We start from the raw sequence: 13508 nt of genomic DNA, 5'->3' as shown, positions 1-13508 counted from the left end.
TGGGATTGTCCACATATAAGAATGCATTGGAACCCTCTACTGTTTATAACATCTTTAAAATAAAAGGATCAACATATCCCCTTATATATGCACACCAGCCCACTTTCCAAAATTAGTAGATCTCATATATGAAAGGGACAGTTTCTTAAGCTTAGAGAAGGCAAAGAAAGTTAGTCTCACCCTCGTCAGAGAATGCAGGGCCACTAATAGGACACTAGATTTCTGACCCCACATAAATTGCATGTTAAAGTCACGGATAGTATGCAAAATAAAATAAGTCTTTGTCAAAGTTTGGAAATATCTCCAGCTACAGATTAAGAAATTCTGTAGACTAACAAGGCTTTTAAAATTGTACATAGAGCTCTTCAATCTATAAAATAAAAAGGAAAATCTATTTAAAAAAAAAAAAGTTTTTCACTTGCCTTTATGTAGAGATTACATGTTTAAATAACTGTTTCATATAAGCACATTTTACTGTAATAAAAACATAATTCAAATTACATCATGAAAACAATTCCTGCATGACAAGATTCATGTATGAAGCACATTTTTTGTTATTTTAGTTTTCAAGTATTCCATGTTCCAATGCATCAGTTAGTGGTATAAACAGTCAGTTTCAGGGTCACTTCTGCATTATTTTTCCCCCAATTCCTTTTGGTCATCTGTGACTACTCACTTCCAGAATGAAAGTAAACCTCTGCTTTACTGGAGTGTTGGATTTAGAAAGGCCACTTAGTTCTATGCAAACTGAATCAAAGGTCCCAGCTCCTCACATTTACTGACTCAGTCAGAGTCATCGTCACAATCATCACTGCCCTCAAGATCGTTGCTCTGCAAAGTAGAATGAAAAAAATGGTTTGTCATCAGTTTATTATAGACCCAATCAAAACAGTGGATCGAAATTGCTCTGAAGTCTAGGGAAATGCGAATCTGAATCCAAACTTCATGACCTGGACCCACCTTTAGTTACTACATTTGAAATTATAAGAGGGGGGGAAATACTGCCTTTTACTTCTTATGGCAGATAGTTGAAGTGAAGAATCCAGTTCCACGGAAGCAATTACTTACAGGGACACTTTCAGATCAAGTTAGATGCCAAATAATATGACCAGAACTATTATTCCTAGTAGCACAGCAGAGCCAACACATCTAAAACAACAAACTGGATTTTAGTCTCTTATACATCATTAACGGAATTGTTCACTAAGTTCTATGCAATTGCTGAAGAACTCTGTAGTGAACTGTACGATGACGACAACTTGTAGCATATTGAAAACTGAAAATGCAGGGAGAGCATATAAAACAAAAAACACAATGAATGACACACGGCTCCTGTACCAAGTATATTCTTCGTTTTCATATTTAAGTCAACCAAAACCTCCACAGTTCTTACATTTCCTGAAGCTGTCACAAAACTGAGAATTTCCCCAGGATGTCCCAGGATCTAGGGACCTCACTGAAAAATTTAGGTCCAACTTGTGGGAGAGAATATGGTGTCTTTACAAGTGCCAAAAAGTAAGTTCCTTTTTAAAGATGTGTTCAGTTGTACAGTAATAATCTAAGGGGTTGTGAGTAACACACATAAGGAAACTGGTTTAAAAGGTCTGAATTCTAAACTGACATTGTCCCTTTAAAGAACAAGTCAATGGGTCTGAATGAAGTCAGGGTTCTACTGTGTTTTCTTACCACAAATAGTAAGAGTGCAGTTATAATAAAGAAAATCAGTGTCAGTGATTATGTTATGGCTTACGGTGATGGATTTCCAACTGTTGATTTAAAAACAAATGCAAACAGCTGTATGTTGCTTTGAAAAGCAAATGGCCTTTTCTATTACGAAATAAAAAGCCAGTAAATGTATCCAACTGCAGAACAACCAGTACAACATGCTGCAGTGTAAATTAGGCTAAAAAAAATTCTATTATAGAATCTGTCCCCAGCCAGCCTGTGACAACTGCAAACCCAGTGTTGTATTTGTTTGAGTTTATCAGTAACAAGCACACCTGCCTTCTGCTAGCCCAGCACCTCAGTGCTTCTTTAACATGTCAGCAGTGAGCATTGACTATATCATCTTCAAAGAACGCTGAAGGCAGGTAAGAATTCTTTGTACCTTTTTGAGTCACATTAAACCAAATTAAGGTGGCATGTATTATAAGCATTTTACATCCTGTTTCAACAGTGTTTCCATGCAGAGTATCTACATCAGCACCACTGTTGCAAAACAATTACCAGAAGAACAAAAATAACCTTGAGAAATCTTTAGTTGCTCTTATTCATGCAATTCAAACAGGCTTTGGATTTTAATTTCAATATTAGAATTTTGTCTCAGCCCAAAACAAATAATAAAATGTTGTTATATGTAGGATTAATACAAAACAAATAAAATGTTATATGTGGGATTGTTCCTTACCCAGCGAGACCCTAATTTACAGGGTTAACTAAAGGCCATTATGTCTCCCACAGCTTCTCTGAATGAAGCTCCACTCCTGCCCAGTTACCCCATTATTCCTTTATGGGCTGTCTTTACAACAGGGGAACCCAGATTATTCAATCACCACTCCAAGTTCTCAGAGGTGCTGCAAGACGTTCATAAAAAAAAAAAAAATAGGCTAGGATTCCACTGAATTGTTTTTCTATTACTGTCTCCAGTTTAGTTTGAACAAGTCCCAAGCAAACAATGTTTCCACTACTCTCTTGGGAGACTATTCAACAGCCCAAAATATCTGTCAGGAAGATATGAATTTCAGTCTACAATACTATATTCCATGTCTCCCAGTAATACCTATTCAAATCAATAACAGTTCCATCCATGCTAACAAAAAGTTCAACCCCACAACTTCTTACCAAGCTCAGTGGGAGTTTTGGCTCCTGGTGGGTTTGCAGGTTTGGATGCGGAGTAACTACACTTAGGGCTGGTTCACACTAACCGCGCGATTCGGCGGCAGTCAACGGGAGTTACGCAAACCACGCAGAGTAGTTTGCGTAACTGACGTCAACTGCTCAGCTTCTCTTCTGCACGCTGTTCACACTGCGCAGCGCTACGCTACTTGAGGGGGTGGACTTACTCAGTCGACTTCCTGATCGATTGAGTGGGTCTCACTGACCGCTCAATCGATCCTGAAAGATCGATCTGGCAGCAGCAATTTTGCCGTTGTCAGTGTAAGCGTAGCCTTAGTTTCTCCTCAGTTTAAGCTTCTTTGCAAGTGAACAGACCATTAAACAAAATAGAAAATTAGATAAAGAATAAGAGTTCTCAATGCAAATTGGTATTTAAAGGGGACACTGCCAACTTGAAATCTAGTCTCACTTAAGGGAGTTCAAAGTAGTTACAGATAGTAACATCTGCCCCAACTCCCAACCCAAATGTATGTGATTGTGCAATCACATCTTCCTGCATTTTAAAATATTTCTTTCTTCCCCATTTGCCATGTGCAAAACCCACAAAAAACAGTGAAAGGACTATATAGAAAGTGTGGTCATATCCAAATATAGAGAAATACATGTATTTATGTTTTTTTTAGTCTAGTCTCTTTAACAGATAGTTGTGTTAGGTGGTGTAGTGACTGCAAGTAAAAGTGTTCAGAAAGAAGAGCATTTTTTTTTTTAAAAGCTGACAGCATCCTTTCAAAAAAGGTAATAGCTTTAACCGTTACCTTTGAGTTTCTGTCGTTGGCTTGTACCCCTGAAAAAGTGGCACTGAAGTCATGGATGGACAGGGTGCTGAGCCAGTTCACCATGGATTGCTCCTCCTTTTCCGTGTTTATAATAGTGGGATAGATATGTTGCTCTTTGAAAATAGTGATCTTCTCCTCCTCCTCTGCCCATTCCAGTGGCTCATGCAAACCATCGCTTCCAAAGCGTTTATTGTACTTTTCAAAGTGAACCTTTTCCAAGACCAGCCCAAGTCCTGGTGCTTTAGGGACATCCACCTTTTTCTCTCCCCAGCTGCGCTCCATGATGGACTCCGGTGCATAGCCTTTCACTACAGCTATCACCAAACCGATCATCTTCCTTATTTGGTGCATCATAAAACTCTGTCCTTTCACTTTTATCACTGCAAATTCCATGCTTTCCCTCACAAAGGGCTCTTCGCAATACATCTCCATTATGTACCGTTTGGCACTGGGGTCTTTGGGTCCCTTCTGAGAGGTGAAATTGTGGAAGTTATGGGTCCCTTTGTAACAAGAAAGAAGCTTGTTGACTTGCTCAAGAGTCTCTTTGCTCAGTCGGTAAGTTTCATCTTGGATATCATGGTCTTTATGGGCAAAGGCAAACGTTGGTAGCATGTAGAAGTAGGTTCTGGCATCACACTTGTTCTTGGAGCTGAATCCCCCGGTGACTCTTTTCAGACCTCATTTTAAAAATGACATTTTGTTAACAAAATTTTCCAATCAGCCAATTTCAGCCACATTATAAGCCCCACCCACCAAGAAGAGCCTATATAAAATAGAAGGGGGAGAGTGGGGAAAAAAAAAAAACTTAAGAAACTTCCACTGTAAAGAATTCCCCTTTAAATTAAAAATCAGTGTTTGCACACACTGCTGGGATACCTACTTTTTATTATTCTTACCCAGAATTCTGATATGAGAAGGAAGACAGTTATTAATCTTTTCTAAAACATTATCTATCAGCCAGATCTTCAGGGACACAATCTGTCCAGCAGCAGACACGCCCTATGAAAACAAAAACAATGAACACACATTAGTAGTTGTGCCACGATGGAAGAGCTGCATCAGAACAAAAATTAAATACACACAGTCTGTTGACATTCTCTATCAATTTCTTTGCTGTTATCGGTCATTGTAAACTGAAGGAGTGAAGCAAAGATGCTACTATGAGGCACTGACCTGTAGTCAGAACCATACAGAAAGACACATCAACAAATTCAGCACCACTACAAACCTAAGATGCGTGGTGTTTTTCCCCCACTTGTAAAACTGAGATTGCCTTAAATTCTTATTCTTGGTTTTTCCCTGAGTCACATAGAAAGCCTACCATAACAAAGCCATGAACAGAACCCAGATCTCTCAACCCTATGCTTCGGCCACAAAATCATCCATGCGCTCACAGGTTAGGTGGGTAGTTTGTTTGGTTAGCGTGGTGGAAGGGATAAGGTTGCAATTATATTATTCTTTCACACTCCTCTGTGGCATTTCACTGTATTTGACTCATACAAAACCAAAAATGTGCTGTTTGCAAATTTGTATATTATGGTAGCATTTAAGAATTTCAGTTAAGAATTAGGGCCTCATTATGCTAGGCACCAGATAGTCAAAGAACAAACAGTCCCCACCTGAAAAAACTGGTAATATATCAAACAGAATGGAGAACACCAACAGACCAGGAATGGGTTGGGAGGAAAAACAAATAAATGAACAGTTAAAGGAGAAAAGGCAGAGGTCACAGCTAAGAGGATAAAGTAGCAGCTTTATAAATTTTACAGATATCATCTAGTCACTACCCCTGTATTTACTAACGAGTGTTTATTTATACTTTAATGTATTAGAAGATGAAAGTATACATTACAAATATCATTTGATCTTTAGTGTAGTTATATATTCACTATCAAAAGGAAAACCCACATCGTAAAAGTGATCTTATTTCTCATCTGTGATCCAAAATGCACACAATCAGAGACAGTCACAACAATCTCAGTGCCACTAAGTTCTGTAGAGAACTCTTTGGCCTGGTCTACACTAGCCGCAGATTTCGGCAGCAGTCGATGGGAGATTCACAAGTTGCGCAGTGCTGCGTCGACTATATGTTACTTGCCAGGGTGGATTTACGGAGTCGACTTCCGGGTTCAATTGAGCGAGTCTTTACTGCCGCTCAATCAAACCTGCAAAATCGATCCTGCACTGCCGGGTATGCCGCCGGCAGTGTAGACTTAGCCTTTACTAAAGCATGAAAGAAAGAGCTTCAACACCTTGTCTGTTCGCGCACACCTCTGAAAAGACATTTTTTTCATATCTTCACCATGGTTTTCTGGGATGCAGCCTGACTGAATGAGGGCAGATACTAAGTCATCCTCAATCGTCTTGAACTGCGAGGACCCCACATTTCGCTGAAGAGAAAGATAAATAGAAGAAAAAAATTAATACTTTCTTTGAAGATCCACCATTACCCAGAATCCAATAACTATTTGAATCCCAATTAATTTTCAATTTATCTCTTCACAGAAGAAATAGCATTGCCACACTTCAGCAAACCTTACCAATTTTATTTTACCTGGAGTCATTAATGAGACAGATACATTTTCAGTATTTCTTTTTGCTATTGTAGCTGGTAATGGATAGCAGTCGTTTCAGGGTGATTCCTCAACCCCCGTCCAAACCATGAGTAATTGAATTTGTGTGGGGATCACAACAAGTGACCAACCTGGGGTCTGCAACACAGCACCAAAGGAGCTGTTATTCCAATATGGCCACTGTCACTCCAAAACTACTACACCAAAATTCTGGGTCACTGGATTCATAAATTGTATTTATACATTCTTAAATTTTTAAATTAGAAGGACCATTATGATCAGTTAGTCTGACCTCCTGCATAATATTGGCCAGAGAATTCCACCTAGTTATTCCTACAGGAAAACCTGCCCCATGGCTGACAAAGGGTGCAAAGACACCAGTTTCCACCTTATAATCCCATTCCCTTCAGAGTGAACACCATTCTCTTAAAAAGAGTGGCTGGGGGAAGTTATGGAAGTGTCAATATCATTTTTCTGTACTTGTAAAGCACCCAGCACAATCATAGTATAAATAAACTGTACTTTAAATTAAAAAAAAAAATTACAACAACATTATGTAGTCTAACACAAGTAATCTGGCAACTGCAACATTAAGGACATCACAGAAATATTAGTCACATGAATTACACCCACTGTATATACTTAGATAACATTTAATTCTCTAACTAGCAATAACAAATATTACAGATGTGCATTGGGGATGATAGACAGTTTGCTGTGTGCCTTAACTTTGGCATTTCTTGATACTGTGCATTTAAATATGTAGCCTTAATGTTGCATTAACACAGTTGTAAGTTACATTTTTCTGCTTGCTGGAAAAGTAAAAGAAAAATCCCATTATGTTCATACTGGCCCCTATCAAGCCAGACTTTGAAGTTCACACCTCACTGAGATGAGCAGATTTGCAAGAAATGAAGTTTGCAATTTGTTGGGATAAACAGAGAGCGGCTCAAAATTTTGTTGCTACTACTGCACTGGAAAAATCATTTTCTGCAAAGCTTGATTAAGATAGCAGTCATCTATCTGTGGGTTTGTGGATCTTGGAGACACTGGTGACAGTGTTGTTATGCGGATAATACACCAATGCAATTCCACCCCCGACATGTAATTTAACTACAGCAATGCAGTTTACCCTGTTTCCAAACTGAAGTAAACCACTCCAGTGCAGCACATCAAAAACAGGGAGCTGCATTAGGGAAAGTATCCCCAGTATAGACAGATTCTAAAAGTGCAACAGAAAGAGGCAAAAATGTAATCTGCATATTCTGGAGCATTGCGCTGTAGTTTAAGAGCCATTTACACTAGAGTAATGGTTCTCAACAAGAGGTACACGTACCCTTGGTGGTATGCAGAGGTCTTCCAGGGGGTATATCAACTCATCTAGCTATTAGCCTTGTTTTACAACAGGCTACATAAAAAGCACTAGCAAAGTCAGTACAAACTAAATTTCATACAGACAATGACTTGTTTATACTGCTCTATATACTATACACTGAAATACGAGTACAATATTTATATTCCAATTGATTTATTTTATAATTATATGGTAAAAATTGAAAAGTAAGCAATTTTTCAGTAATAGTGTGCTGTGATACGTCTGTATTTTTATGTCTGATTTTGTAAGCAAGGAATTTTTAAATGAGGTGAAACTTGGGAGTACACAAGACAAATCAGATTCCTGGAAAGGATACAGTGGTCTGGAAAGGCTGACAGCCACTGCACAAGAGGACACATTCTGCCATGTTATGCTTTGTCCATTTTTGCCTGAACACATTTAAACACATTTTAGAAATGAAATGAGCAGGGCTAGGAAAATCCAGGAGCCAGTGAAATAGCCACAACTCCAGAGCCCCAACCAGAAAGGAAAAGGTAGTAGGGGTGTTATAAGATAGCACTAGGATCATTACACAAACTGCTGGAGCACAAGAGTCCACACTGGAGGCTTATCTACAGCAAGTTTTTTCTGAAAGATCTCCCCCCATTGTTGCTACAACCCAGTGCAGTTATACCAGGATCAGGAAACCTAACCCTAACCAGAACCAGTACTGGTGGGAAAGCTGGTGTAGACCTACTGCTAGCCTAACATAAACCATGTTCTCTAGCCCAGCTCTGAAGGACACTAACACATCTGAATCTGAGGGTATGTCTACACTGCCAATGACTTGGGGATCGATCCCGAAAGTGCTCTCCGGTCAATGCGATTAAACCACCTCCCAAAAGAAGTACGGCTGCATCGACCAAAGGGTGTCTGCGGATGACGCAGCACAGTGAAGACGCCGCAGTATGGCAACGTAAGTAAGTCGACAAGAGATACGCAAACTGCCGTCGACTACTGGCAGCAGTGTAAACCAGGCCTGAGATTGAGCTATGCGTGCCCCAGCCTCCTGGATATTTGGAGTTTACAGATGCTTGACCTTCTTTCTTGGCTACCACCTCCCTCCCCTCATTTCAGATATCGCACTACTTTGAGCATACTGATACAGACAGACATGCACCCCAAATGTAAGAGGTTGAATAGCATTTATTGCCTAACCACATACTTGCATGCCATGGTAGCCTTTCCCAGAATATGCCATCAACAGAACAATCTTCCTTTTGGGAAATTTTTTATTCTGATCCTCCATGTCCTCTTGGCATCTCTTTAACCTTTTGTCTTGGTGTCCATTTTCCTCTGGCTTTTCTGTCTCCTCATTGCTGCTCTTCAGTCTTTTTGCCTGATTGGCAACCGCTGTTCTCATATCCCCAGCCATTGCAAACCACTGAAAGGGACAGACGGGAAGCAGGATTCAGCAAGGAGAGGAACAACAAAATGGCATCGCCATCAGTGGAATAAACAAACAGGAAACATATCACACCCAGCACTTGGGCTGCACTTTAGTCTCTTTGGTAGTGAGCCAGAGAAACGGTGGGGAAAGTAATTAAGAACATTTCCACTTAGGCTGTATCTACAGTATGGAGACTACACTGGTATAGCTATATCAGCATAACCCCGTAGCATTGATGGGAAAAATCCCATAGGCTTAATCTGTGTAGGAATACCCCCAGCAGCTCCAAGCAATGGTGGCTAGATTTTTTTTATCATCCCTGATCAATGTAGCTATGTCAACCTAACTTTTAAGCATTGCCCAAACCTGAGTCTGTATTTTGCAATTTGGTCACATTTTTACCCTCTCTTTTCCAACATTAGTCCGAAGAGGTTTGCACTGCTGTTTCTTGAAAAAGGTGCCCAAAGGTCTCACCCTGTTTATAAATAATCTAACAATTCCTAGCTCTTATATAGCACTTTTCATCCACTCGCAAAGCACTTTACAAGAATCTTTAGCCCCATTTTACACATCAGAAAACTAAGATGTATGGGAAGGGACCTGCCCATGGCCACCCAACAGGCCAGTGACAGGGCCAGGAATGGAACCCAGCTCTCTCCTGGGTCCCCCTCCATTATCTCAATCCACTAGGCCGCTCTCTCCTATGAAGTTTCAGTCATCCAATGAGCAAAAACAAAACTGCATGAGTGGCATACGACCTGACATATACCACGATCCATGACAAAACAGCCAAACAACTGACTCACGCACAACCCCATACGTACATTCTCAGGCAGGGTCTGAACAAATTACAAAGTGCTTTTTCAAAAACCAAGTTTGCTTTCAGATAAACCACAAAAAGAAAAAGGAGCTAAAGCAGTTTGATAAATAAAATGTGCTATAAGCAATTTGCCTAGATTTTTAATGGTGATCATCCACAAGGATGAGAACAATGGGTGCGGGCATACACCACTGCATGCATTATCCAATACAGAATGCCAGAGAACAGCAACCTTGAGGGAATGAGACCAGGGAGCCAGGAAGGACGTAAGAGACATAGAATCATGGAAGTACAGGACTGGAAGGGCCCCCGAGAGGTCATCTACTCCAGTCCCCTGCACTCAAGGCAGGACTACCTAGCAATCAGACTGTCCCTGACGGGCCTTTGTCTAACCTACTCTTAAAAGTCTCCAATGATGGCGCTCCCACAACCTCCCTAGGCAATTTGTTCCAGGGCTTAACCACCCTGACAGGAAGTTGTTCCCTAACGTCCCACTTCAACCCCCCTTCTGCACTTTAAGCGTTTAGCCGATTTGAGAGGTTAACCAGCACGATTGTCCTCCCCACGCCTTCTAACGGCCTTCGAGGTGCTTGAAAACTGCCATCACGCCCCCTCCCTCAGGCTTCTCCGCTCCAGACTAACCCAGCCCAGATCCCAGCTTCCCCCCTAGGCCCTGTGGGCCGGTCACCATTTTTGTTGCCCTTCTCTGGACTGTCCCGGATTTGCCCACGGCTTTCCTGACGTGGGGCCCAGAGCTGGACCCAACTCGCCAGCCGTGCACACGTGTTCACACGCGCGTGTTCACACGCACACCCAAGGAGCCGGCACTGAGAGGGAGGAAGATGAATGACCACGATCGGATTTCCCTCCCCCTGCCCCAGCCCCACTCCCAGGCCTGCAACAAACCCCGCAGCGCGCCCGGCCGGCAGCCACGCGGACTGCAGCGGGCGCCAGGTAGGCAGGCAGGCAGACGGACGGACAGACAGACAGACGGGCTGAGGTACATACGCTAGGCGCTTTGTTCAGCCGCCCGCCGCCGCCGCGCGTCGATCCTGCCGAGGAAGAGAGGCCCCAGGCCATCCCCCTGAGCCACCGCCCGAGCATTGCCGGCCGCGCCGCCAGACCCGCTCACGAGCCCCGGGGCGGCTCCCCCACCCCCAGCCAGGAGACGGGGAGCCGGTCAAGGGGAAACAGCCCCTCCCCCCCCCCACTCACCAACCAACCAACCACGCAAGGGCGGCGCGCGCGGCTCGCGCTCTGCACCTGTGCCACTTACGCGGATAGTTACTGCGGCGGCGCCGGAGCACGGGCAGAAGAGCCCCCGCGGGAGGGAGGCGGATCCCCAGTACGGACGCCGGGGGAGGACAAACTTCACCAGTTGGCGCGCGTGGGGGCGGTGCGGCGCGGCCTCGGGGCAGGGCAGCTGCAGTGCGCGCTAGGCCTGGGAGGGAGGAGCAGAGAGGATGAGGAGGGAGACGTGCAATGCGGCCGCGCTGGGCACCGGCCGTAGCCGAGCCGGGGAGACTTCAGCACCGGCGGCAAGCTAATGGCCCAGCCCGCTGCCCTCCCACGCGGCCGGAGCACGCTGCCGTGAAAGCGGATGGGGGCTGCCTGCCTGCATCCAGTCCAGTCCAGTCCAGTGCCCTCCGAGGCAGCTCTCCGCCGGTCCCGAGGGGGCAGGCAGGCAGCTGGAGAGGAGCCCGGGCCGAACCTGCCCGCAATTGGGGCCGCTCCCAAGCCCGCTGCAGGGTTTGGGATTCAGGCTTAATCTCCTTCTCCGGGGGGCGAGGCGCGTCCGAGCTGGAGTTTCCGGGAGGGAATCAATCATCATCCCTCTGCATATAAGCGAGTGGCCTTGGGTCAGCCACGCCCCCGGCTAGCGCCCGTCCAGGCCCCGCATCCTCCTGCTCACCGCTGGGCACGTGTGCTTCGCCTCTGGCCTCAGCCTGCCCCCTTCCCTCCCGCCCCACAGCGCCCTCGCTCCCGCCCGCCCCTCCGTCCCTGCAAGAGCTCAGCCCTGCACGGCTGCGGCGTATCGCACCCCCGCCTCCCACAGACACCCGCCTGCCCTCACCTGACCCTGCCTCTGCAGCGGGCTCTCCTCGGTCACTCCGCACCCGGGAGCAGACCAGGGTAGCGGTGTCAGGCTTCTCTGCCCAGCCCTACTGCTCCATTCCTTGCACCTTCCTACTCAGGTTCCTTTCCTGCGCAGCACTCTGTCCAGCATTCCCCTCCCCTCCCGTCCGGCTGTCATCTGCCCTCCACCCAGCTTCTGCCCAGCAGCCTTCCTCCCGCACCTCCGCTCCTGGCTCTCTCTCTTCCTCTCCTCAATCTCCCACGCTCATCTTCAGTGACTTCAGCCTCCACCTGCCCCCTTACTTAGCTGCATGTCTCCTCACCTCTCATTCCACCAGCAGCCCTGGTTCAACGCTCAAAAAGCGCCATTCTCTTGACTTGGTCCTCACCGAGCACTGCTCTCTGTGCTGCTGAGTTCCCCTCTCCAACCACCAGCGGGTCTCTTTCAGCATTATCCATCAACCTCGCCTTGCACAACACATGCCCTACCACTGGGCCTTTCTATGACTTCCATTCCAACCCTGCTCATGACTTATCTGCTTTCAGCCCCTCTCCCCACTTTCTTCCATTGATACGGTTGTTGAATCACTCCCCTTGACGCTTTTGCCTGTCTTCTCCATCACAAGGTCCAGCCTGCCAACCCCAAGCCTCAGCATCCACTTCCTCTGCTCTTGCTCTCACACCAGGGGCATAGCTGCAGGTGGGCCATGGCCCACCCACTTTAAAAGCAGGCCCACCCGATCAGATTTTAGGCAATTCATCCTGCGTTTTTATCAGCCTCTGTTTCGCTTAAGTTATGACACAAGGCCTGTGCCCACCCATGTCAACCACAGGCCCTGCCAAAAAATCAGCTCTGAGTACACCTCCGTTTCACACTGCTCTCTCTACTCTGATGGAAATCCCATGACCAGGCCAACTTTTAATTCATTCTCTCCTCCCTCAATTCTGTCCTCTTCTTAGCTTAACAATCTTACTTTTCTAATATAATTTCATCCCACAACCACAATCCTGAATGCCTTTTCACCACCTTTGACTCACTCCTCAACCTCTTCCCTGATCTCTCTGTAGGGGATCTCACAGATTTTTTTCCACAAGAAAGTTGACAAAATATGAAGTAATTTTCCAAGGCATAGTTGAAATTGTTGTTAATGAGAGCCAGAGTGGTCAGCTGCCATTTTCTAAGCTTTTTTTTTCTTTTCTGATTATATTTGTTTTTATGTAAAGTGGATTTTTTTTTCAAATCATCCTTTCACCAGACAATATTAATTGAGATCATGATTCAGCAAAGCATTTAAGCACATGATTAAAGCCATTCCTATTGGGCAAAGCATTTAAGCACATGTTTAAAGTCCACTGAGTTTGGAATTGTAACCAAAGCCCATTGAAGCTTTTCCATTGACATCAGTGGGCTTTGGATCAGGCCCTTATTGAACAAGGATGGACTTAAGCATGTTGCTTACGTGCCTCAATGAACATGGCCCTATTAGCAAAATCAGGTCTTTCTCCTTGAGTATTAGAGTGGTGACAATAAGTGAAGGAGAATACCATGCCAGTGATTCCCATAGTCAAGGAGTAGTGAGCAAAGAGCTCACTTCTTTTCCTG

General features: G+C 44.5%; 1 protein-coding gene across 4 annotated transcripts; it reads right to left on the bottom strand.

The window, feature by feature from the left end:
* Nucleotides 1-405: 405 nt before the first annotated feature.
* PUS1 (pseudouridine synthase 1) lies at nt 406-11634 on the bottom strand. 4 transcript variants are annotated; one of them, XM_067539779.1, is made up of 7 exons: nt 11445-11634; nt 11041-11270; nt 8785-9003; nt 5924-6061; nt 4568-4670; nt 3651-4348; nt 406-831 (listed from the first exon to the last, which is right to left on the bottom strand). In XM_067539779.1, the coding sequence occupies exons 3-7, from the start codon at nt 8992-8994 to the stop codon at nt 784-786; spliced, it is 1197 nt and encodes a 398-aa protein (XP_067395880.1). In that variant the 5' UTR covers nt 8995-9003; nt 11041-11270; nt 11445-11634; the 3' UTR covers nt 406-783. The 4 variants fall into 4 exon arrangements, with proteins under 4 accessions (XP_067395880.1, XP_067395879.1, XP_067395881.1 ...); XM_067539778.1 differs by having other exon boundaries at nt 11106-11270; XM_067539780.1 differs by lacking the exon at nt 11445-11634 and having other exon boundaries at nt 11049-11086.
* Nucleotides 11635-13508: the final 1874 nt, after the last annotated feature.

The sequence above is a fragment of the Emydura macquarii genome, unplaced genomic scaffold (genome assembly GCF_026122565.2).
Source record: "Emydura macquarii macquarii isolate MOO-44397 ecotype Brisbane River unplaced genomic scaffold, CSIRO-AGI_Emac_v2 contig_554, whole genome shotgun sequence".
NCBI lineage: Eukaryota > Metazoa > Chordata > Testudines > Chelidae > Emydura > Emydura macquarii.
This window is presented reverse-complemented; position numbering and strand designations above follow the sequence as displayed.

What these genes read in the sequence shown, in the direction of transcription:
- PUS1 (XM_067539777.1), bottom strand. Translation starts at nt 10,933, where the DNA reads ATGCTCGGGCGGTGGCTCAGGGGGATGGCCTGGGGCCTCTCTTCCTCG. An exon ending in GGCTGAACAAAGCGCCTAGC is followed by an intron (nt 9,004 to 10,837) that starts GTATGTACCTCA and finishes TGTCCCTTTCAG; the next exon opens with TGGTTTGCAATGGCTGGGGA. An exon ending in AAGGCTACCATGGCATGCAA is followed by an intron (nt 6,062 to 8,784) that starts GTATGTGGTTAG and finishes CTTTCTCTTCAG; the next exon opens with CGAAATGTGGGGTCCTCGCA.